Below are 26,906 nucleotides of genomic sequence, written 5' to 3' on the forward strand. Positions count from 1 at the left end.
CGCCTTTTATATAACTGGCCATCATATTCCGCCTTTCATATTTTTATATTTCTATTATTCTTATGTTTTTACAATTCTGTCTTTATTAGTTTTTGTTTTCCTACCGATGGAGCCGTGATAAAAGAGAACTACAATATTTAAGCATTTTTATTATCAATCCGTTTCTCTTAAGGTTTTTAATTAAAGAAGATAACTCGATTTTTTTATTTGAACGAACATATTCTAACATATTTGAAAAGTTCTTCTAAATTATTATATTTTATTTAAGTCACAGAGAAAAAATTACTACTACTATTTAAATGGCAGAGTCGTCCTACATGATCACAAGCCAAATAAATGTTAAGATACTATAAGTAAATAATTAAAATTATATTGAATTCCTTGCATGCGAAATTCGTTTGTTACAAAGCTATTGATGTAAACTGCAGAAAACAATAGTCAATTTATTTATAATATAATATATTATCAATTCAATCAAAATATACAAAACATATTTATTTTATTTTTTATTAAAGAAAACCCAACGAATCGAAAATTTCATAATAAGAAAAGACAGTAAAGACAAAAAACAAATTACAGGTTTTTACAAATAAAAACAAGATTTAACTAATGCACATGACATCCATAATACTTGTAAAAGAATTATTTAAAAAACAGTAGGTACATGTTAAACAGTATATATAATATTATCGTCAAAAATAATTTTAATCACTTTTTTTCTTTAAAGGTAATTTAAAAATTGTTATGGTATCCCTGACAGCGAATTTCGTGGTGATAATGAAATGACAATGAAGTGCGCGGCAAATCGTAACATAAAAGACAATGCTTTTAATTTTTAAAAACTTAAGATAATTACAATAAATGTAAGATTTTTATACAAAATGACCTATATTACACATTAGATAATAATAATAAATTCTCCAAAGCAACGTGTATAGTGATTGGTGTTAGTGACGTTTGTAAGAAATCAGTGAGGTTATTTCGATTTTATAAGGATTTTCTAGAGTTAAATGGATTTAGCACCAGCTCAAGAAGTCACAGAGCTGCTAAAACAATGGGAGGAGCAGCACACATCGCCTCTTTACGATCCTATACCAACATTGACGAGGTAAATCATCACTTTTGTTCATAGATTCTCACCAAATGTCAACGTCTCGATGCATAGCACATTGTAATTTTGGTCACCGTATGTTCCCGGCGCCGCGACACCAAATTATTGCATAACGTTTAAAATAAACGTGTAATTAATAAAAAAAAAAAATGTTTTTTAATAATCATTTCTATTTTTAATTTTTTTTACATAATTTTTTTCCTTTTTAAATTTAGTACTAATCAACTTTGTTGTCAACCAGTTATAAATTATGTACATTGGAATATATCAAACAATATAATCATATGTATTTCAAGTACAGCAAAGAGAAATCCTTACTTATATTTGAATACAGTGAATACTCTTTATAAGTAGTCTCTCTATAAGCAACATTTTTTTATATTTTATTTATTTTACTCAGTAAAAGAAATAAGTAAAAATATTTTTCAGATGACAATTTTTTTTATACTCCTTTTTTATTGAAAGTGATTCAAATGAGTTGCTTACATAGAGTGTTCACTGTACCTCGTATTTTAATTTCAATCTTTTAAAACTAAATAGATTATTATAAAATTTGCACAGTCCCAGAAAGGACATTTCTATTTTTTTCTGTTTATCACATAATACCAAATATTCTATTAATCTTATAATTACTAAACAAATTAATAATAACTAATTTTTGTTCTATAAAAAAAAAAACTAATTTCGTACGATGGTAGAAAGTGGCTGTGGGCATCATATTGAACAATTCCTCTGAGCACAATACATTGTATAGGCGGTATAAACTTACATACTTCATCTGATATACTCATTCTTAATTTTGTCCATCCACAGCCTTCCCAATTTGTATGTCAAACAATATTATACGTTTGTCCGTTTTCTCATCTTAGGGGTGGAATTTCCAATAACTTTAAAATACATATTTATCATTTCAATCAAGAAACACAAATAATGAAATTCAAGCAAATCCTACCATTTATTTTATTTTTATTTTCTACCCCATTTCTTCAGTTTTGAGGTTGACTTTTTTAAAATGATAGAATACGTGTATGTGTATGAAATTTCAACCTCTATTTCATCCTTGTAGGGAGTACATTTATAAAAACCCTGATTATATTTATCTTGATCTATTTATTATATTTATGTTTATGTATTATTATTTATATTATATATGTATATGTATTGTAATCTTATTTTTATATTTAAAATATTTTGCATTTTCTTTGATTCCTTTTATGCATTTACTGTGTCTGACTTGCGCCATCTACCGTTCTCTCTGTACTTATCCATTCTTTATGCCAGGTTGTCTGTAAGAGATTGCTTTTAATGATAAGGCTGGCTTTTGTATATACACATTCTGTATAAATACTCCTTGTGTACATCTCTACTGTGCGCAATAAAGAGTTTATTATTATTATATTATTTATTTCTAATAAGAAGCTTGTATATAAAATGCTTCTAATTTTGAGAATGAGTAAATCAGTCGGAGTAAACAATTTTATATTTATTTATTTATTATAAACCAAAGGCCTTACAGTTAATAATTACAGAATAGTGTTTAAAATATTAATTCTTTTGTGAATAGAACATAAACCATTCTTTTTTTTTATACAACTTAGAATGGCACACAATCTGATGACCCACCTGATGGGAAGTGGTAACCGTCGCCTATAGACATGAGCAGTACCATGGACATAACAGAGTATACTGTTTCGCCCATGATACCCCCCATGTGTTGCCATTCCTGAGGCTCAGATGTTATACCTCTGTATCCTGTAAATTCACTGCCATATCCCACTCTTCAAACTTAAATAGCTATGTAAACACAACTGCTTCATAGTTGAAACACAAATGGGACAGAGGTACCCAAGCAAAATTAGTTTTAAATCAAAACTGTCAAGATTGAAGTCAGTTTTTTTTTATGAAAGTTTTTATTTATAACAATGACATAGACTTTTTATTCTCATTTTGGTGAAATTATAAAAAAATATTTCTAAATACTACCAGATACTGGAGTGTCACAAGGAACTGGCAAGACAAGACAGAAAACTCAAAAACAAATAATAATTTGACAAAATATTTAGTAAAAATAAGGACGAATATATAACTGGAAGACACAAGAATGGCAATAAGATAATCATAGAAAAATAATAATTTATAAATAATAAAAAAGAATAAATGAAAATTATTTTGTATTACTTAGTAAATTAATTTTAATTTATTTTTCCAATAGCTCTTATGCTTTTTGAGTAAAAATGTAAACTTTGTAGAATCACTTTGTTGTCCATCTCAATCATTCCATCCATTAGTCCGTCTCAAGTCTGTAATCTCTTGAAGCTGTGAAAAAATAAAATTTCTAAGTAAATGCAATAAAAATATTGCTGTTTATATATTTTGATGTATATATTTTGACATTTCCAAAGGAATCAGAACCTGTAGGGTACTTTTGATCTCGAATCTTAAAATTTGGCAAGAAGCAATGTGCTACAATAGAGGTAAAGGAAAAAAACTATATTTATTTATTGTACAGAACCCTCGATGCGCGTCCCACTCACTCTTGGCCAGTTTTTTATTTTATATGCTGTATCATGACTGGGCCCTAATAGAGACATTTCCAGCAGTTCATATTTTTACTTTTACATCCACCAGGATAGCAGAAATAATAGAAGCGGAGACAGAGAACTTCATGAAGAAGGACCCAGACCCATTCGACGAGCGGCACCCGTCGCGGACCGACCCCGAGTGTGCTCTAGGACACGCGCTCAAAGTCATGTTCAAGAAGGACAACTTCATGACTAAGGTATTTGTCTTTCTTCATCATCATCATCATCATCATCACTGAACATAAGCCTCCTTTAGGGGGATTTACCAGCAGTTACCATTCTCGGCAAGCGGATCGGCAACCGCAGTTAAACTTTAGAGATGTTTCACTCTGTTATGTCCACGGTACTGCTCATGTCTATAGGCGACGGTTACCACTTTACATCAGGTGGGACGTCAGCTTGTTTGCCATTTTGAGTTACAATTTTTTTTTTTGTAATGGATGATAATGAAATGGTAACCCCTCCTGCGCTATCGGTATACACTGGCAGGGCACCAGTGAGGGGTACGGACTATCAGTCCCATTGCTAGCAATATTCCCCATAAGTTGGACCTCTACGTGGTCCCTACTGAAAACCAGCGTGATGAATTCCTTGTATATTCATTACGATGGGCTAACTGACCTGCCTTTTCATTCTCACCTATCACCCCTCACTGGTGCTCCACCAGCGTATACCGTTAGCGCAGACGGCTACCATTCCATTATAATCTATAAAAAAAAATAGGTTTACGAGAAATGACGTCATTATGCATAAGGGGGTAAGTGTGCAAATCGAGCTCGCACTTGACCATTTTATTAATTTATGTTAGCTGGCAACCCCATTAACTTCCTAACACATTTGTTTTCCAGCTAGTGAACGATTATGTACGCGACACGTACTACTCGCGTCAGAACATAACGGGCCGCGACGTGCACAAGCTGAATGTGGCGGCCTGCCGGCTCACGCTCGACCTGATGCCCGGCCTCGAGATGAGCGTCGTGTTCCAGGTACAGTGCACGTCATATAAAATATTAGGATAAGTTTTAAATCAGACTATACTCTTTTTTTTTTGTATGAAATGAAATGAATTTATTTTACTAGAATGTAGGTAGTTTTAGATGAAAGAAGTTTACATTTCCCTATATTAATTTCCTTAAATTAAAATATATATTGCATTTGAACAAAAGATACAGCGATTAGTTTAACAAGTTGTTAGCAAAGGTGGGCTTGTCTCTAAAAGAGATCTCTTGCAGCCAACCCAGGGCAGTTAGAGAGAAATAATTAATTTCCAGCCCAGTTTAATAATTGTCTCACTTCGTGACGATAATATTAACAGGATAGTACACTTTAATTGGTATGTTATTACGAGTACATATAAAACTAAAACAGTGTTACTGGTTTGTGTAAAGCAGCTATTTTATCCCTCAGATCCCTTGCTGCAGGGATAACAGAGTGAGTGAACCTATTGGAGGCATACTAATAAATTTATTGTTATCATACACACATACACACACACACACACATGCATATACATACACGCAAGCACATACGCACACACGCACGCACATGCATACACACACGAACGCACATACACACACGAACGCACATACACACACATGCACATACACACACACACGCACATACACACACATGCACATACACACACACACGCACATGCACACACACGCACATACACACACACGAACGCACATACACACACATACACACGCACACGTTCACACATGCGCGCACGCACGCACGGTCACTCACGTGGCTACACGCATACACACTCATGTACCCTCATGCGTACATACGCACGCGCACACATACTTAATTCAAATTCAATAAGTGTTGCTATATGCAAGAAAAATTTATTCTTAAAAATTAGAAAATATATTTTTAACTAGTTTTTTCCAATAATAGTTAGTTATAAATAGTTAGTTCCAATACTTTGTATGCGTGAATTTCAGAAGTAAGGGAAACCAATGAAATGACACTACAATGGATTTTAAGTCAGATCTTGAGGAACAGAACTGTGAAAACCGCATCTTATTGTGTGCCGTAGTTTTTACGTGATATCAGAATAAACATACAGACAAACAAAATTTTTTTTTTTGATGTGTGAAAATGGAATTGTAACCTCGCCTGCGCTAGCTGGATATGCTGGCGGAGCACCAGTGATATAGATGAGAATGAAAACAGGCCAGTTAGCCAATCATGATGAATTCATCAGGAATTAACCATGATAGTTTCCAGGGGGGACCGCGAGGAGGTCGACCTGGTTGGGTATATTGCTAGCAATGAGATTCTCAGTCTCCATTGTTAGTAAACAATCCCTTTCCCCCTGACAAACAAAATAAAAAAAAAATGCTTCTATTGGCTAGGATTGGCGCTGCGTTCATATATTTAATGGATGGTATAGGTGAAGATGAAAACAGGGGGCCTACCATGAATAATTTTCCGAAATTTCGGGCACGAACGAAACAGAAATTTGATGTTAAAAATACATAATACATGCCGTTTAAAATTATTAAAAATGTTAAAATATCATTCCTCTGGATTAAGGGTACGAACAAAAACACGAAATTGAGCACGAAAATTCGAAATTTCATTTCATGGTAGACCACCAGGCCAGTTGGCCCATCGTGGCACAATAATTAACCACGATGGTTGCCTGGGGGAGCCGTGTGGAGGTCGACCTTACAGGGTATATTGCTAGCAATGAGACTGGTAAACCGTAATACTAACAATCTCCCCCCCCCCTCCCCCTCTCTCTCATATTTGTATTAAGTAGGATAACACTTGATTGTTACAGGACAACGAGGCGTTGATTCATCGGCTAGTGAATTGGGCGAGTAACTCGCCCGAGCCGCTGCAGTGTTACGCGACCGGACTGCTCGCCGCCGCCATGGAGGTGCAGGAAATAGCCACGAATTTTAGGTAAATAAACTAATAGATAGATACTCTATTGTTTCCTCCTAGAGCAGTGTTTCCCAACCTTTTTTCGAACATTTCTAAAATTTTTATGCCCCCATACATAATTTTTCCCGACAAAGTTTACTTGACTACTCTAATCGCCCAGTTGATATTTTGGTAACGTCAAACGAAATTATACCTAATAGAAATTTACAGCATTTTTTTTTTAATTCACTTTTTTTTGTTAAATTTGGCAGCAATATCTTATTTATACTTTTTTTTTTTTTTTTTTTATTTATACAACTTAGAATGGCAAACAAGCTGACGGCCCACATGATGGAAAGTGGTAACCGTCGCCTATAGACATGAGCAGTACCATAGACATAACAGAGTATACTGTTTCGCCCATGATACCCCCCATGCGTTGCCATTCCTGAGGATTCAGGTGTTATTCCTCTGTACCCAGTAAATTCACGCCATATCCCACCCTTCAAACCGAAACACAGCCATGCGAACACAACTGCTTCGCGGTTGAAACACGAATGGGACAGAGGTACCCAAGCAATCGCCTTTTGTACAAAGTCTCCCTCTGGTAAAACCTCTGGTTGGTATCTACTCGTAGCATTGCATTTAAATGGCACAGTGCAAGAGGATTAAAATCGCTTCGAGTCCATTTTTTAAATGCCCCCCCCCCCCCTTAACTATCAAATTGCCCCCCAGTGGGGCGTGGGCCCCACGTTGGGAAACGCCGTCCTAGAGATTACAGTACTAAGCTTTTTTTATGGATGACAATGAAATGGTAACACCGCCTGCGCTATCGGTATACACTGGCGGGGCACCAGTAAGGGATGATCGGTGAGGATGAAAATGCTGGTCAGTTAGCCCATCGTGACGAAGTCAACCATAATTTAGTCACGATGGTTTCCATGGGGAACCGCGTGGAGGTCGACCTGATAGGATATATTATTAGCAATTTCGAAATTAGGTTGAAAATTCCATCTTATTCATTACAGGGATCTGAATGCAATGCTAGTACCGCTAATGCTAAGGAGACTACACGGGCTTAGGAATAAAGGACAAGACGAGAAAGTAAGTATAGACAAGTTTACTTTTTTAATCGTTTTCAAGGAAAAGGAGATTTTCCGTTGTTATATTTTTTTCTCAAACATGCTTGGAAATGTGACCATTATTTTGACAATCTTCTTCGAGATAAATCAAAATTGCCGTACTGGCCAGATACATGCGGGCAGCGGCTGACAAAAGTTGTATGAAAATCCATATCTGTCGTATTTTGCGGTCAGATAAATTACTAAGTAAATTCATATCGGTTCTGTAATTTAAAAATGGAATGTCCTTTTAATTCGAAACATGGCTACCAAGGAGATAACTAATAAAAGGTTTTATTTAAATTTCGAACTGGCTTGCAAATAGAAAGCTGTTTAGTGAAAAAAAAAAAACAAAGGAACATTATGGCGCGTGAAAAATTATTATTTTTCGTTTTTCGTCAATTGTGTGCCTCGGCTACGCCTCGGCCCACATTTGCACGTTCGTCCATCAATGCCTCAGTTGCTGGCCGCTGCAGTAATGTACTATTTATTCTTTCCCCTTTAATTTATTTATGTACACTTTATTGTGCTATTTCTAAAAATAATCATCATCGTCATATCAGCCTCTAACTGTCCACTGCTGAACATAAGCCTCCCCCTTGGAGGGTTTAACTAATAGTTGCCACGATTGGCAGGCGGAATGGCAACCATTAGATTGTAAACAGGAACGCTACTGCCGTTTCCTCGCCCTCCCTTAGTCGGCTCTTGCGACACGTACGGGAATGGAAGGGGGGGCCTATTCTATGCCGGGACCATGCGATAATAAAAACATTAAATATTAATGAGAAGCGATACAAAAGGCGGCCTTATCGTTAAGCAATCTCTTCTAAACAACTTTTGGATAGTGGACATGTTTATATCTTTTTTGTTTGTTACTTCATAACTCCGTCAGTTCTAAGCTCAAATTTGAAGGATTCTTTTTTTTTCTGAATGGATATAATATAGATTAGTTCCATAGAAGTTTCATTAAAATCGATACAGTAATTTAGTTCTTATTCTAGTTCATCATCTTGGTACCCTTAACCCAATTATTATTTGGGGTCTCCGTAATATGTTTTTTGTCCATATTACAAAAAGATTTGGCTTATAGTTTTACGACCGGCCACCTGCCTGACGTCAACCCTCTTTGGGAATGCATTTGTTGGTGGTTTCCGCCAACTATGGTATGGGGGAAAGGATTGAGGAAAAAAAGGAAGGGAACGTTGGAAATGCTTAAAGGAAGTTGGTAAATGAGAGGAATAAGGGACCTCTGTTGAGGTAAAGAAAGGGGCGGGGGGGGGGACACTGCAGTTGCGGAAAGGGCTGGGACACTGCAACGGCTCGGGATCGCATACCCGTATGCACTTATTCTAGAATCGGACAGATTTCTGATTAGACAGAGATCAGGATACCCCTGACGTTAGTTTTTATTAAAACACTACCTGGGTTTGTCACAATTGAATTTGTTTTTCTTGTAGGACAACCAACAATCTTTCTAAACATTTTGTTTCATTCGCAGGTAAATCAAAATTCAGCAACGCCACCGAACCAAACAAGACACTTTGCGAGGTTCGACAAGAAACGGAATAGTGAAGCCAAGTGCAACGGACCCACAGCTGATAGTAAAGGTTATTATATTTATTTTATAGAATTTAAAGTGACAAACAAACTGACAGATCACCTGTTGCAAGATGATCTACCTTCGTTCCCGGTTCCAATCGTTACCTCCTCTTTCCTAGGCGTCTTTGCTTAAACCAGTCTAGGGTGCTGAAGCTTCCCAGCTGTAAAACTTATTTTATGGGTAATTCATTTGCATTCCGTGCTGTGTAGAACTTCCCATGGGTATTTAAAATAAACCTTCTATTTATTCCTTCAAGAAATGACTACTTTCTTTCCTTGTATAAAAATAAGAGATATATAATTTATTTGCAAGCACACACATACAATATAGATAAACCACTTTTTGTATCCTAACATACACTGTTTTACATTCCAGAACGTGAAACAGAAGACAGCGGGGGCGGGGGGTGCGAGATGGCAGTGGACGAGACGCCGCCCTCCACTGCGACCACGCACAGGGATCCTGAAACGCCAGTCAAAACCTACAATTGTGAGTTTGCCTTTTTATAATATGGTTGAACACAACGATGGCCGGTTCATCCGTCATACTCGGGAACGGGTGCTTCTAGTAGGGACTGGTCTGTTCAGGAATGATTTATTGTTTTTTTTTTTTATCAATATGATGTGATGATTTATCAATATACACATATACATTTTATCAATATACGTATTGCAGTTAAAAATCTGAACCAGTTAAAAGTACTATTGACTAGCAAAATCAGTCAAAAGTACTTTTGACCGTATGCTTTAGTCAAATAACAGTTAAAAGTACCTAACCTAACCGCAAATTTGCAATCAAAAGTAACTAATAACCAATAATTTGTTAATGCAATTAGTGCGGGGGGAAAATGTAACCAAACTGTACTGGAATGGGGGGATAGGGATTGTTAATAATGGAGACTGAGAATCCCATTGCTAGCAATATTGGGTATATTGCTAGCCAGGTCGACCTCCTTGTGGTTCCCCCTGGAAACTATCATGCTTAATTCCTGATGAATTCATCATGATGGGCTAACTGGCCTGTTTTCATTCTCGTCTATCACCCTTCACTGGTGCTCCGCCAGCGTATCCCGTTAGCGCAGGCGGGGTTACCATACCATTTTCACCCATCAAAAAAAAAAACTGTACTGGAATCAATATCAATAGGAGCGCCCAGTAACTACGTGCGAGCACGTCGACGGCACTTATTCGATGTTCCATTACGAAGAACAGAGTTCGCTAAGCAGGCTCCCCTCTCTTGCATTGAAACTGCTCAATGATATTTTGAGCCAGTATCCGCAATTGGATGTATTTGCCTCCAACTTGCTGGAGTTTCGTCGGGTGACCACAGAGTATATGTGTTCAGACGTTTTTTGTTTTAGTTAAATCTTTTTATATTATTTATATTATTTTTTGTTTAATATTCCTTTTTATATGTTATTGTACTCATGCTTTCCTGGGTGAGCGTATTGGAAGACTGTAAGGCTCACCCAGTGGACGTAATAAATAAATAAATAAAAAATAAATAAGATTTTGCTAGTCAATAGTACTTTTGACTGGTTAAGAGTCTTGACTGCAACATATACATGTTCCAATGTCGTATTTGTTCGGAAATATTTCTGATGGGAGTTGGTTCACGTATCTTCGGTCTCATGAATATCTATCAACGCAGTAGACCTTTGTACCTTACCCTCCGAGCAGGCGAGGTTACCATTGTAGAGAGGTAAGGTAAGGGAAAGGCATTGTTAGTAATGGGGTCTAACAGGGTTGAAACACGAATGGGACAGAGGTACCTAAGCAATCGACTTTTGTACAAAGTCTCCCTCTGGTAATTTTTATTCTGTTCTTTCCCTTGATTGTCGTAAGAGACGACTAAGGGAACTTAATGGCCGAGATTTGAGCAGCAGCGTCCCTCTTAAAACGTCAAAAACCTAACTGCGATTGGCAACCCGCCTGCCAAGCGTGGCAATTAGCAAAACTCCCCAATGGGGGGAGGCCTATGGTCAGTAGTGGACGGATAAGGGCTGATATGATAGCGATGATGCATGTGTTTAGTACTGGAAATAATGTTTAACATTATATGTATACTTGCGCAGGTATACCATCCTCCCCCCCGGAACAGCACTGGGGCATGATGTCCCCGCCTCCGCGGCCGCCTCCCCCCGCGACTGCCCCTCCGCCGCCGCACGAGACCTCCTCCAACTCCAGCTGGCTCGAAATGGAAACATATGTCATAGGTATATAGTTATACATATTTTTTAAAATTTTTAGGCCTTTTACCTTCTTCAGGTATATCTTTAATGGATGATAATGGAATGGTAACCCCGCCTGCGCTATCGGTATACGCTGGCGGGACACCAGTGAGGAATGATAGGTGAGGATGAAAACCGATCAGTTAACCCATTGTGACGAATTCAGCGATAAATTTGTCACGATGATTTTTAGGGGGACCGCGTGGAGGTCGACCCGATAGGGTATATTGATAGCAATGGGGACTAAAATAAAAAAAAAGAGGTTGGGGGATTGTTAGTAATTTAGGGGATAAATTACTAGCAATCCCCCAACCTCTTTTTTTTTATTATTACAATCCGTACGAAGCCGGGGCAGGTCACTAGTTATTTAATAATATTTAAATTTCAAAAAAACATTTCAGGCAATATACAAATACATCCTCCTACCGATGCGACCAAACAGATGCTAATATTGAGGTACCTGACACCAATGGGCGAATACCAGGAGGTAAGTGGCTTCTGCAAGCATAGACTTGTTTGAGAATCGTATGTAAACACATCTGTGTTTCGTATGATGACACCTAGTTCTCCTAGAGCTCCCTGCCGAGGTTTTCCCAAGAGACAGCAGCATGGGGCTCTTCAAAAGGGCGGTAAAGAAGTTTCTTCAGGGTCGGCAACGCGCGCGTAATACCTCTGGTATTGCAGGCGTTCATAGGCTACGGTAACCGCTTACCATCAGGTGGGCCGTATACTTTTTTGCCACCTCAGTGGTATAAAAAAGTAGTTTAGTAAAATATTTACATATGCGTTTCTCCTCTCGCTTCCGACAATTGTTTCCACTTCATCCGGAAGTTGGAAATCTTCAGGGAGCGTTTATGCGCTCTGCTTCACGGTGTCTCGCTTCGCACTGTGCGTCGCACTCGCATAGCCGGTGATGACGTCCATTCTATTTGAATTTCCACGATAATATGTATGTATATGTATTTATGTGTGTAAGTTTTTATTTATTTATGTATTAATGTTATATTATATTATTTATAATATTAATATTATATTATTATTCATGTACTTTTATTATTTACATATGTAGGTGTATACGGCTGTTTTTATTGTATTTATTTATTCAATTTTTTACTTTGCATTATTTACTTTATCTTTAATTGTGCGGTTGTTACCCTTATACATTCTACAGTTTTCTTTCAGCTTCTCAAAGGTTGACTGTAAGAGATCCCTTTATGGGATAAGTCCGCCATTGTATATTAAATCATTTACCAGTTTTAATCTGAGTTATGTACAATAAAGATTTTTCAATACAATAATAAAATACAATGTTAATGCTATGTACTTATAGTAGTTTAATTAACAGATAATACGTGAGTAAATTAACTACAATACAGTATGACTCCCGTTAGTTATTTTTCAACAATTGTATTCCCCCTTCCTTTCCCATGGGTGTCTTAAGAGGTGACTAAGGAAGGGACGAGGAATGAGCACCAGCGTCCCTCTTAAAACATCTGTAAAAGCCTAGTTGCTGTTGCCAAGGTGGGTGGCTAGTAATATGTCCTATCAGGTCGACCTCCACGTGGTCCTCCCTGATAACCATCGTGCTGAATCCCATGTGTATTCATCACGATGGGCTAACTGACCTGCCTTTTTATTCTCACCTGTCTTCCCTCACTGGTGCCATTCCATTATCATACATTAAAAAAAATTGCTGTTGCCAACCCACCTGCCAAGCGTGGCAACTACTAGCAAGACTCCTCTTATGGGGAAGGCTTATGTCCAGCAATGTTTATGACACTTCTGAAATATATTTTTTTTTTATTCTAGTTCCTGTCGCACGTATTCGAACAGAACGCGCTGGGCCTGATCCTGGGCTACCTGAACGTGCGCGAGTCGAGGGACTCGCGGCTAGCGTTCGAAGCGCTCAAGTACCTCGCCGCGCTGCTCTGCCACAAGAAGTTCTCCATAGACTTCATCAACATGGGCGGACTTCAGGTGAGCACTCGATTACACTGCTAATACTCGTGTCAGGGGGAAAGGGATTGTTAGTAATAGGGTCTAATAGTCCCCATTGCTAGCGATATACCCTCTTAGGTCGACCTCCACGCGGTTCCCCTTGGAAACCATCATGTTTATTTCTTGTCGAATTCATCATCTTGGGCCAACTGACCTGCATTCATTCTCACCTATCATTTTCCACTGGTGCCTGGTTGGTGTATACTGATAGCGCGGGCGGGGTTACCATTCCATTTTCGCCCATTAAAAAAATACTCGTATCAGGGATGGGGGGGGGGGCAGTTAGTCAAGGGGTCTAACAGTCCCATTGCTAGCAGTATACCTTGTCAGGTCGACCTACACGCAGTCTGGACATCATCGTGACGTTAATTTCTGTCGTCCATCCCGGCCTTCTGACCTGCCTTCATCCTCACCTATCATCCCTCACTGGTGCCCCGCCGGTGTAAACCGTTAGCGCAGGTGGTGTTACAATTCCATTTTTACGCCGCCCATCGCTCTCAGCGTGATCATATCTTCTAGTTTTTTATTTTATACTACTCAGAATGGCAAACAAGCTGACGGTCCACCTGATGGAGAGTGGTAATCGTCCCCTATACACATTAGCAGTACCACCTAGACCTTTTTTTTGTGATGGGTGAAAATGGTTTGGTAGCCCCGCCTGCGCTAACAGAATACGCTGGCAAAACACCAGTGAAGGGTGATAGATGAGAATGAAAACAGGCCAGTTAGCCCATCATGATGAATTCATCAGGAATTAACCATGATAGTTTCCAGGGAGAACCGCGAGGAGGTCGACCTGGTTGGATATATTGCTAGCAATGCAATTCTCAATCTCCATTACTAACAATCCCTTTCTCCCCAACCATAGACCCTTTGGTTTATCGTATGTTTTTTTGATATTTTTTGTTTCGTCCAGAAATTCTTGGAGGTGCCCCGTCCGTCGGTGGCGGCTACGGGCGTGTCTATCTGTTTGTACTACCTGGCCTACTGCGAGGACGCTATGGAGCGGGTCTGCCTACTGCCGCGACGGATACTCGCCGACCTCGTCATGTAAGGACATATATCTTTTTAGCGACATCTATTGTCACAAATAACCTGAACACTTACTCCCAATATAAATAATGCTTGTACTACGGATATATATATATATATATATATATATATATATATATACTGAGGTTTTCCCAAGAGCCTACAGCATGGGGTTTTACTATCAGGTGGGCCGTAAGCTTGTTTGCTCAGTGCCTCAGTGTTGTTACCTCAGTGGTATAAAAAAAAAATTAACAAGAGATGGTGTCCCGCTCTATACCATTTATACAAGAAAGAATACCACGCCCTATGGAGAGAGCTAAGACCTAGTGACCTGGAGGTAGTTGGCCCCGGAGTTGGTACTGGGGCAAAGGGATTCCTACCTTACCTTCGTAAAAAGTCCCGGATTGATTTATTGAGCGATACTACATAACTGATAGATATACTGATAACCAGAGGGAGACTTTGTACAAAAGTCGTTTGCTTGGGTACCTCTGTCCCATTCGTGTCTCAACCGTGAAGCAGTTGTGTTTGCATGGCTGTGTTTCGGTTTGAAGGGTGGGATATGGCGTGAATTTACCGGGTACAGAGGAATAACACCTGAGTTCTCAGGAATGGCAACGCATGGGGGTTACCATGGGCGAAACAGTATACTCTGTTATGTCCATGGTACTCCTCATGTCTATAGGCGACGGTTACCACTTTCCATCAGGTGGACCGTCAGCTTGTTTGCCATTCTAAGTTGTATAAAAAAAATATACCTACTAACATAAAAGGTGATAGTTTTATACATTATAAATTAAGCCGTTATACAAACTGGTGCTAAAATCATAGACAAAGCTGGCTAGTTTTTAGTCACGTGACCTAAACCTGCCAAGTTTTTTAACTGGCTAGTTTGTGGTCACGTGACCTAGACCTGCCAAGTTTTTTAACTGGCTAGTTTGTGGTCACGTGACCTAGACCTGTCAAGTTTTTTAACTGGCTAGTTTGTGGTCACGTGACCTAGACCTGTCAAGTTTTTTAGCTGGCTAGTTTGTGGTCACGTGACCTAGAACTGCCAAGTTTTTTAACTGGCTAGTTTGTGGTCACGTGACCTAGACCTGCCAAGTTTTTTAACTGGCTAGTTTGTGGTCACGTGACCTAGACCTGCCAAGTTTTTTAACTGGCTAGTTTGTGGTCACGTGACCTAGACCTGTCAAGTTTTTAACTGGCTAGTTTGTGGTCACGTGACCTAGACCTGTCAAGTTTTTTAGCTGGCTAGTTTGTGGTCACGTGACCTAGACCTGCCAAGTTTTTTAACTGGCTAGTTTGTGGTCACGTGACCTAGACCTGCCAAGTTTTTTAACTGGCTAGTTTGTGGTCACGTGACCTAGACCTGCCAAGTTTTTTAACTGGCTAGTTTGTAGTCACGTGACCTAGACCTGCCAAGTTTTTTAACTGGCTAGTTTGTGGTCACGTGACCTAAACCTGCCAAGTTTTTTAACTGGCTAGTTTGTGGTCACGTGACCTAGACCTGCCAAGTTTTTTAACTGGCTAGTTTGTGGTCACGTGACCTAGACCTGCTAAGTTTTTTAACTGGCTAGTTTGTGGTCACGTGACCTAGACCTGCCAAGTTTTTTAACTGGCTAGTTTGTGGTCACGTGACCTAGACCTGCCAAGTTTTTTAACTGGCTAGTTTGTAGTCACGTGACCTAGACCTGCCAAGTTTTTTTAATTACAATTTAAAAAAAACAAATTCCAATTTTAAATAAAACAATCATGACTAATATTGTGTATTGTAGGTATGCGCTATGGCTGCTCGAGTGCTCGCATGACTCCGGCCGCTGCCACGCGACCATGTTCTTCGGGCTGTCCTTCCAATTTAGGGTCATACTCGAGGAGTTTGACAACCAGGTCGGTGTTCGAAATTCGAAAAATTTTTGTTTTTTTTTTATTAAGAGCATTAATCACTTTTTCTAGTCGAGGAATGGGCAGCAGTGTACCTAACAGCGGTTGCTGAACCGCGTCAAGCTCAGCAATTACAGCCAGAATTCCTCAAGGGAGAGGCTTTTTTTTGATGGGTGAAAATGGTATGGTATGGGGGTTACCATGGGCGAAACAGTATACTCTGTTATGTCCATGGTACTGCTCATTTTTATAGGCGACGGTTTCCACTTTCCACCAGGTGGGCCGTCAGCTTGTTTGCCATTCTAAGTTGTATAAAAAAAAAGGGACGGACAGACGGAAAGCGACTTTGTTTTATACTATGTAATGATATAGAACGTACGAACATATAGAATAATGTACCTACAAAAATTGTATTTGAAAAATCCCAAAGCAAAACACTTATACAATAATCTTATCTTATATTCGCATATGGGGTTCAGCTAAGCCGTTGCACGTCGACCCATACGGATCTTTTGTGCTTCCCCCTGCCTTATACCATCATTTCATAGATCCTATGTGTTACCCTAACGATATCCCGCGGTTTAAGATATCGGTACTCCCCTGGATGTGGATAAGCCGTTCCCAGTAGACTCATGCGCATATATACAATAATACAGTTACTAGCGATATATTTACATGCTACATATTCTGTGATAAACTTTCCTTTTTAATAAATTATTATTTTTATTTCCCCCAGGACGGTCTTCGCAAGCTGTACAACGTGGTTTCGACGCTGCCGATCCTGGGCGGCGAGGACGAAGAGCTGCCCGTGTCGGAGGATGAGACGTGCGCCGCCAGGCAGATCGTGCGACACGTCGCCGTCGCGCTCAAGAGGTGCGTCCTCTCGTCATCGTCATCACGACTCCATTACATGATGATATTACAATCGACTTATGTTATGCAGCTTAGCTCATAAAGGACCTGCCCCCCAACTAGGGGGGGGGGGAAGGGATTATTATTAGTAGTAATGGAGTCTAATAGCCTCATTGCTAGCAATATTGGGTATATTGCTAACCAGGTCGACCTCCTCGCGGTTCTCCTTGGAAACTATCATGGTTAATTCCTGATAAATTCATCATGATGGGCTAACTGGCCTGTTTTCATTCTCATCTATCACCCTTCACTGGTGCTCCGTCAGCGTATCCCATTAGCGCAGGCGGGGTGACCATACCATTTTCACCCATAAAAAAATACTCTATTTGGTTAACTTCCACGCGTTTCTTCTTGGAAACTATCCTGGTTAATTCTTATGGTCACAGTGAGCTAACTGACATATTCTCACGTTTTTTTTATGCAAATTAGAATGGTAAACAAGCTGACGGCCCACCTGATGGAAAGTGGTAACCGTCGCCTATAGACATGAGCAGTACCATAGACATAACAGAGTATACTGTTTCGCCCATTATATATACCTTGACATGATGTTTTTTATCACTAGTGGAGCACTTTTTAAATTATTTATTTAAACTTAATGCACAGTGAAACTGTACATATGGCGGACTTAACACCGGACGGTGTTCTCTACCAGTCAACCATTGGGCGAACCGAGAAATAAGTAGGCGGTGCATTATTGAATAGAGGAAACGTAATCATCAATCGGAAACATTTAGAATTCTTCAAATGTTTTTGAAAATTGACAAACATTTGCGACGTACAACGCGGTTTCAGAGATGCTTTCTCCCACGAACGCTCAGGTTATGGAATGAGCTCCCTGCCGAGGTTTTCCCAAGAGACTACAGCATGGGGTTCTTCAAAAGGGGGGTAAAGAGGTTTCTTCAGGGTCGGCAACGCGCGCGTAATACCTCTGGTAATGCAGGCGTTCATAGGCTACGGTAACCGCTTACCATCAGGTGGGCCGTATGCTTGTTTGCCACCTCAGTGGTATAAAAAAAAAACGTTGCCACACTTAATTAGAAATGCTCCTTACAGTCTGTATTTGTTTGTGTCGCAGGTACTTGGAGGCGCACCTGCGACTACGGGCGGCCCAAGTCGCTCGTCAACAGGGCGACAACATACCAGAACCACCTCCTTACAAGGTAAGTCCTTCGACAGTTCCTGTTTTACTATTTTTTTTTTATTTTTTTATTCATCAATAATATAGATATGGCTGTGAATTTACAAGGTACAGAGGAATAACACTTGAGTACTCAGGAATGGCAACGCATGGGGGGTATCATGGGCGAAACAGTATACTCTGTTACGTCCATGGTACTGCTCATGTTTATAGGCGACGGTTACCACTTTTTATCAGGTGGACCGTCAGTTTGACGTCAGTAGGTTAGGTATATTGCTAGTAATGGGATTTTTAGTCTCCATTACTAACAATACCTTCCCCCTCCCCCCCCCCCCCTATTGTTACATCTAATTTGTATATAACAATTGCAGGCGTCGAAGTCATCTCCAGAGGAGATACAGGAGCAAATAGAGCTGCTGCAAAGCGTGGCGTGGTCCCGCTGGGCGCCCGTGGACGAGCTGGTCGAGCTGGGCGGTATCTCGCTCCTCCTCCAGGTGGTGGGGCTCGCGTACGAGTGGAACTTCAACGGCAGGTACGCGTTTTTTTTTTTTTTAATAAAACCTATAGTTGTCTATGGCTCCATAGACATGAACAGCACCATCGATATTATAGAATATACTGTATAAATATACTGTCAAAGGCTGGCAACGCACAAGCAACTCCTCTCATGTTGCAGGTGTTTATGGGTGACGGTAGCCGCTTACCATCAGGTGGACCGTCTGCTTATTTGCCTCCCTAACAATAAAACAAAACTACCCTATACATGAGGTGTATTCCTCAACATAGTTCTTAAGAATGGCAACCCTTAAACGAATTAACCATCTCAATTAATTCTTATGGAATTAATCACGATGGGCTAACTAGTCTGCTTTCTTCCTTACTTATCAGCGCTCACCGGAACCTGCCAACGTATAACGAGATACCATTCCATTATCATATTTGTCCAGGTCGGAGACGGTCCGGTCGGCCCTCGATGTGGTGTCTGTGTGCTGCGTGGCGCCGCGCGTTCAGCTGCTGCTCACCGAGAAGCTGGACATGCGCGATGCCGAGCTGACCACGGGCGTCAACATCGTACTAGGTAACACGCACGTAAACACACGAATGCATAAACATGCACACACACGTACGTAAGTGCATGCGTGCATATACAACATGCACTCACACACATATACGCACATACACGATGTGTGTGTGCGTGTGTGCGTACATATGCAAGCACGTACTTACATGAACGAGATGTTTATTTATTTATAAAAGCCATATATATATATATATATATATATATATATATATATATATATATATATATATATATATATATATATATATATAATGTTATTAGTAAGTAAAAGAGAAAAACTACTATTAAAAAATGCTTAAATCTAAGTTTGAACAAAATAAATTTTACTCTTCACTACCAAGCTTAAGGCCATATGAACACATCAATTAAAGGTGTATACAGCTTTCATAGATAAGCGTCAATGTACACTAAGTAACAATTATACAACTAGAAAAGACCTAACTACCAATCCATATTATTAATAAGCCTAGTACTAAAGAATTACCAAAGATGTCGATATCATGGTCAACGTTTACGACTTTATTATGGGATGATAACATTCTGTCGAGGGGAGAATTGGATCCTAAGTTAGTACGACAAGCGTATGTTAAGAAATATACAGTTGTTTGTTTGTATAAACTTTATTGTACATTCATGTATTAAACACATAATAGGTTATAAAAAGAAAACAAAGTACTTCCGTTTTGTTTGATTACTAGTCAATATTAATTTTGTTGTCTCTCATATTGCTATTTTTTTGTATAAAAACTAATAAAGCCCATAGACAAATGTCCTTAAAGAATATATATATTACTGATTATATGTTGTGTTATGTGTCATTACAGGCGCCGCGGACGGTGAAATCGTACCGGAACCGGAAGTGCAGAAGGCAGCGCTCAACGTGCTCGTCAACTGCGTATGCGCACCCGTACACAGGGTATGATTGTTTATTTGTTAGCTATACAAGCGACATCTGTTGTGTGATCGGGATACATATACTGCTTGGATTATATAGATAGAGTGTCTCCATACAAATGCTTTGAGAAAAACGAGTCAACTTTTTCATACAATTTTGTGTGATAAATACATTATATTAGAAACCTCTAAAATTATCAATGTTTCTCTACAATATTATGCATGTATTATACATATAAACCTTCCTTTTGAATCACTATCCATTAAAAAAAACCGCATCAAAATCCGTTGCGTAGTTTTAAACATCTAAGCATACAGACAGACAGACGGGAAGCGACTTTGTTTTATACTGTGTAGTGATATAGAATACTGATAAAAACAAATGTGTCAGCTAATTTGACAATTAGCTGATAAAAAGTATTTTTTTTAATGGGTGATAATGGAATGGTAACCCCACCCCGCCTGCGCTATCGGTATACGCTGGCGGGGCACTAGTGAGGGATGATAGGTGAGGATGAAGCAGGTCAGTTGGCCCGTCGTGACCAATTCAACAAGAATTGTTCACGATAGTTTCCAGGTTGACCCGTTTTTTTGAGGCTCGATGCTTTATCTATATAATCTCGGGTGACTGGTATAAGAAAACTCTACAGCCATCTAATGGCTATAGCAACGCTAGTCGCCAATACAAACAATCCTTACCCCCATCTCATTGTCGAGTCAAAAATTTGAATTGACACAAAATTTGACAAGCAGGCACGTCGATGAATCTTGAACTGTATTTACAGTTCATAAAGTCTAATTTCCATTAACATCTCGTGTTCTCTACGAGCGAGCACGTTGATCAGTCTTGAGCTCTATGTACCATCCATAAAGTCTCATTTCCACCAAAGTAAAATTATTTTATAATCAAGTGAATTTAATTACATTTTTGATTAGTCATCTTTTATGAATTAACCACTCAGTTTCAAATGCAATATCGGCTGAGAAGAACGTGCAAGAAACACAACTTTTGCTTTACTACTTACATACCGTGATGTTTACAGGCGGACTCGACCAGTCTTGAGCTCTGTGTACTGGCCATAAAGTCTAATTTTCATTGACGTGTCGCATTATCTAGTAAGCGGGCACCTCCACCGGTCTTGAGCTCTGCGTATCGTTTATAAAGTCTAATATCCACTGTCATTCCGTATTATCTACAGACTGGCTCGTCGACCAATCTTGAACTCTATGCTCTATCCATAAAGTGTAATTTACACTAACATCTCGTACTGTCTACAGGCAGGTGCGTCAACCAGTTTTGACCTCTATGTGTCGTCCATAAAGTCCAATTTCCATTAACATTCCGTGTTGTCTACAGGCGGGCACGTCGACCAGTCGTTTCTCGGTGGGCGGCGGTGGCCGCAAGCGGACCGTGCTCAAATCATACGAGGACGTCATTCAGAAGGTGTGGGAGAGCGTGCGTACCAACAACGGCATCATGGTTTGTATCATCAGTTTGTATCACCATATCGGACGTCATCTCTCCACTGCTCAATATATGCCTCCCCTATACACTGACATAAGGATTGGGGTCATTCCTTGTGGCAGTTTACAATTTTTCCATTATTTGCCATGTTTGGCAAGTGGGTTGTTAACCGCAGTTTGACTTTTAGTGATGTTTTAAAAGGAGCACCGCTCGAACTCTGAAGGGAACTTAACAGTCGATCCTTGGACTATTAAGTTTCCTTAGTCGCCTCTTACGACATCCACGAGAAAGGAAAGGGAAGGCCCATGCTACATGCCAGTGTTATTAGCGTCATGGTTGATATACCTCAGAGTTATACCTTTTCATTCATTCATGCCTTCATTTATTCATTCAAATCAAAAATGAAAAAGGAATTACAAATTTAAACACGTGCAAAAAGTGCGTGGACAAAATGGCAGTCGGAGATTGACGGATATTATCTTGACGGATGGGTATTGTAAAGTAACACTAAATTAGGCATTTTCAAGCAAATTAATAGATCACTGCTCAGAGCCTAGTGTTAACAAATGTGCGTGGGCGAATAGCGGTCGGAGATTGACGGCTAATATGAACGGTTATAGAACTTCTTGTAATAACAATAGTAGTCAATATTCGAGTGTCCAAAATAAAAAAAAAAAAAAGAAAAATTAGTATGTTTTTTTTTATACTACTTAGAATGCCAAACAAGCTGATGGCCCACCTGATGGAAAGTGGTAACCGTCGCCTATAGACATGAGCAGTACCATGGACATAACAGAGTATACTGTTTCGCACATGATACCTCCCCATGCGTTGCCATTCCTGAGGATTCGGGTGTTATGCCTCTGTATCCAGTAAATTCACGCCATATCCCACCCTTCAAACCAAAACACACATGGGATAGAAGTGCCCAAGCAAACGACTTTTGTACAAAGTCCCCTCTGGTATATATGTATCAATATAGGACATCTTAATTATTATACGCTCGTTGGCCAGGTGCTGCTTTCCCTGATGATGGTGAAGTCCCCAATAACGGACGCGGACCGGCTGCGGGGGCTCGCCTGCCGCGCTCTCGCGGGGCTGGCGCGCTGCCCCACCGTGCGCCAGATCATCTCCAAGCTGCCGCTCTTCACCACCTCGCAGATACAAGGTACCACCGCTGCGTGCACAACGCTAGTCTCTCGGTAGTGCTAGTTATGGGGTCTAACAGCATTATTTCTAGCATTATTAGATCTAACAGGCCCATTATTAACAATATAACACGTCGACCTCCACGCGGTTCCCTCTGGAAACAAACATGGTTAATTCTTGATGAGCTCAACATCTCGCCTCCGTTATCGGTACACGTTGACGGGATACGCAATTAAAGATGGTAGATGAAGATGAAAACAGGTCAGTTAGTCCATCCTGACGAGTTCTACGAAAATTAATCACGATGGTTTCCAGGAGGAACTGCGTCGAGGTCGACCTGTTAGAGCACATTGCTGTTAGACCCCATTATTAACAATTCCTTTGCCCCCTACATATTATATTACACACACGCACACCCACATTTATATATATATATATATATATATATATATATATATATATATATATATATATATATATATGATGTCATGTGACATTCGGTTCTAGACAAAAATGAACTATATGCAGTTGTGTTGCATGGCTGTATTTCTGTTTGAAGGGTGGGATATGGCAGCGAATTTATAGGGTATAGAGGAATAACACCTGAGTCCTCAGGAATAGCAACGCATGGGGTTTTTTTTAATGAGTGATAATGGTATGGTAACCCCGTCTGCGCTATTTGTATACACTGGCGGGGCACCAGTGATAGATGACTGATTAGCAATATACCTGACAACCTGTCAGGTATATTATTAGTACAGTATACTCTGTTATGTCCATGGCACTGCTCATGTCTATAGGCGACGGTTACCACTTTCCATTAGGTGGGCCGTCAGCTTGTTTGCCATTCTAAGTTGCATAAAAAAAAATGGATAATTATTTATTTATTTGTGTTCATGTTCTGCTAAAAAAGTGTGAACTATATTGAAATAGAACCATATCATATCATAATAAAGTTGTGGGCGTGTTGCAGTGTTGATGCGCGACCCGATCCTGCAGGAGAAGCGGCAGGAGCACGTGATGTTCCAGAAGTACGCGCTGGAGCTGCTCGAGCGCGTCTCCGGCAAGAGCAAGCGGCGCGGCGCCGAGTTCGAGACCAGCCTCGCCAACATACACAGGGTGAGGCGACCACGGTGCTACTAACAAACGGACAATTACATAACCCTTATACTACATTTTGAAAGGAGCAACAGCCGAGTTTGTTGCCCGTTTCGAGCAACAAACTCGGCTGTTGCTTTTTTTAAAAAGTTCCAACTATATTAATAATGAATTTGTATGTAAACAAACTACTAAGCGGTATCAGATCATACAATTTAAAATCATCACCATCTTCCTTTTTTTTATTTTTTTTTAATACAACTTAGTCCTCCTACCCTTATCCTACGTTGAATCAACGACTATCAAAACGTTTATTACATTTAGATAAAAAAAAAAAAAACCTCAAAATAATGATAGGGACAATAACGGGCCATTGTGCATTAAACAAACATTTATACACAATAGGAGCCACAGACAGCCCTCTATGTCGAGGCTGTTTCGACGCCGAAGAAACGGCTGCTCGCGTAATCCTGGAATGTGAGGCTGTGGCCCATCAACGTTTAGAAATCCTCGGAACGGTGAGGTCGCTCCGTGAGGCCTGTGAAGAAGCCAGGAAGCTTCTGCGCTTCTGGGCGGAGCTAGGTTGGCTGTACTAGCCACGACTCATACGCACAATGGCCCAAATGAGGGGCTAAGCGCGGAAAATAGGGTCTTTTTTACATTCACATTAATTCTACCCTTAACCCAATTATTATTTGGGGTCGGCGTAATATATTTTTTTATTCATATTACAAAAAGATTTGGCTTATAGTTGTACGACTGGTCGCCTGCCTGACGTCGTCCCTCTTTGGGATAGTTACAGGCAGCAGGCAGTAATAAAATTTGGAACATATGGTATATAATTGAAATAACAAAATAAATAAGTCGCAATGACCAGAGCAGACTAGTCCCTATAGGCAGTGCCCGTTCACGAGTATGACGAGTGAGCCTTTAAGCCCTTAGCCATATTAAACATTAACCATGATTTTTTTCATACCACTGAGGTTACCGTAGCCTATGGACGCCTGCAATGCCAGGGGTTGCAACGCCTTTGATGTTCTTTTTTGTTTCGGAACTCCGTCGTTTATATTATAAATTGATATCCGTGCTTCTACCGTGAAGCAGTTGTGTTTGCATGGCTGTGTTTCGGTTTGAATGGTAGGGTATGGCAGTGAATTTACTGGGTACGGAGGAATAACACCTGAGTCCTCAGGAATTGCAATGCATGGGGAGTATCATGGGCATAACAGTATACTCTGTTATGTCCATGGTACTACTCATGTGTATAGGCGACGGTTACCACTTTCTATCAGGTGGGCCGTCAGCTTGTTTGCCATTCTAAGTTGTATAAAAAATATATAACATAAAATATTAAGGCTTAATTTTACTGTGTATTTGGTTCCGTAGTTTAGTTTTTAAATCAAAATTACTGATTTTATTATAATTAAAGTTAGCGATTTTTTTTTTAAGAAACAAATTTTGTAATCTTTTAAAGGAAACTGGTAATAAGTATCTATCTATCTATATGTTTGTAAAATTGATAAATTATTATAATGAATTTGCATTACCTACAGCATACAAATAACAACAGACATATATAGGCATACACAGTAAAAGGACTTAAACTAATGCACATACAAAAAAAAAAATTTTTTTTCTTCTCGCGTTATGCCATAGTAACACAAAATGGTCACAACTCATTTTATTGTTTTGCCCCTCAAAAGAGCAAAACACTGATATTCTGTTGTGGTCAAATTGCTTGACATAACATAAAATATTTATTATTTTTATTTTATTTAGAATAGAATAGAAAACAATTATTGCTAGTAAATACACAATCACAATAGAAAATATAAAAAATACATATACAAGAAGTGTCCCCACACTAGGCAAAAGGAATCGACTCAGCTGATGCTGTGAGTGTCACAGCGCAATGTGAACAGCTGCACAGCGCTGGTTTTCAGCCAGTCCCACTCTTAACAAAATACAATAAAATTGTAGGCTACCAATGTAAATGTTTCTAACAAGAATTATTTCTTGTACCCAGGCTAACGTGGTGGCGCAGACGCGCATCAACTACAACGAGCGGCAGCTGCTGCAGCTGGTGGGCGAGCACCTGGCCAGCCGCGGGCTGCTGGAGAGCGCCAGCACGCTGCAGCGCGAGGCGGGGCTGCCGCCGCCCGCCGCGCACCCGCCGCCGCCGCCGCCGCCGCCCGTCTACACGCCCTCCACGCCGCTGCGGGTACGCACGCACGCATGCACACGCACGCACGCACGCACGCACTCACTGCAATTTTTTTTTAATGGATGATAATAATACGGTAACCCCGTCTGCGCTATCGTTAAACACTGGCGGGGCACCAGTGAGCGATTATACTACACTACTTAGATACAAGGGAAACACCAGTGTCACAAAGAAAAGTGTCTAAAACATATTATGATGCTATAGATTCTAAATAAAAAGAATGTAGTTTATGCTACATCAGAGGGAGAGTTTGTACAAAAGTCGTTTGCTTGGGCAGCTCTGTCCCATTCGTGTTTCTACCGTGAAGCAGTTGTGTTTGCATGGCTGTGTTTCAGTTTCCAGGGTGGACTATGGCAGTGAATTTACTGGGTACAGAGGAATAACACTTGAGTCCTCAGGAATGACAACGCATCAAGAGGTGTGGGCGAAACAGTATACTCTGTTATGTCCATAGTACAGCTCATGTCTATAGGCGACGGTTACCACTTTCCATCAGGTGGACCG

The 26,906-nt window shown here is 39.9% G+C and overlaps 1 protein-coding gene across 2 annotated transcripts in view; it reads left to right on the forward strand.

Moving 5' to 3' along the window:
• The first annotated feature begins 762 nt into the window (after positions 1–762).
• LOC113510926 (DDB1- and CUL4-associated factor 1) overlaps positions 763–26,906 on the forward strand; it is a 37,585-nt gene continuing 11,441 nt past the window's right edge. The window contains exons 1-21 of one of the 2 annotated variants that reach the window (XM_052898302.1): positions 763–1,108; positions 3,740–3,890; positions 4,542–4,679; positions 6,488–6,612; positions 7,602–7,677; positions 9,193–9,301; positions 9,670–9,783; positions 11,369–11,509; positions 11,926–12,011; positions 13,334–13,501; positions 14,439–14,572; positions 16,333–16,444; positions 17,175–17,311; positions 18,429–18,513; positions 18,863–19,023; positions 19,439–19,569; positions 20,397–20,488; positions 21,824–21,946; positions 22,946–23,099; positions 24,054–24,199; positions 26,205–26,399. In XM_052898302.1, the coding sequence (XP_052754262.1) occupies positions 1,011–1,108; positions 3,740–3,890; positions 4,542–4,679; positions 6,488–6,612; positions 7,602–7,677; positions 9,193–9,301; positions 9,670–9,783; positions 11,369–11,509; positions 11,926–12,011; positions 13,334–13,501; positions 14,439–14,572; positions 16,333–16,444; positions 17,175–17,311; positions 18,429–18,513; positions 18,863–19,023; positions 19,439–19,569; positions 20,397–20,488; positions 21,824–21,946; positions 22,946–23,099; positions 24,054–24,199; positions 26,205–26,399 (2,676 nt within the window). In that variant the 5' untranslated portion in view covers positions 763–1,010. The remainder of the gene's footprint in view (positions 1,109–3,739; positions 3,891–4,541; positions 4,680–6,487; positions 6,613–7,601; positions 7,678–9,192; positions 9,302–9,669; positions 9,784–11,368; positions 11,510–11,925; positions 12,012–13,333; positions 13,502–14,438; positions 14,573–16,332; positions 16,445–17,174; positions 17,312–18,428; positions 18,514–18,862; positions 19,024–19,438; positions 19,570–20,396; positions 20,489–21,823; positions 21,947–22,945; positions 23,100–24,053; positions 24,200–26,204; positions 26,400–26,906) is intronic. The other variant, XM_052898303.1, reaches the window with a different exon arrangement.

Source organism: Galleria mellonella, unplaced genomic scaffold (genome assembly GCF_026898425.1).
Source record: "Galleria mellonella isolate WM207_F2 unplaced genomic scaffold, CSIRO_AGI_GalMel_v1 utg121, whole genome shotgun sequence".
Classification (NCBI taxonomy): domain Eukaryota; kingdom Metazoa; phylum Arthropoda; class Insecta; order Lepidoptera; family Pyralidae; genus Galleria; species Galleria mellonella.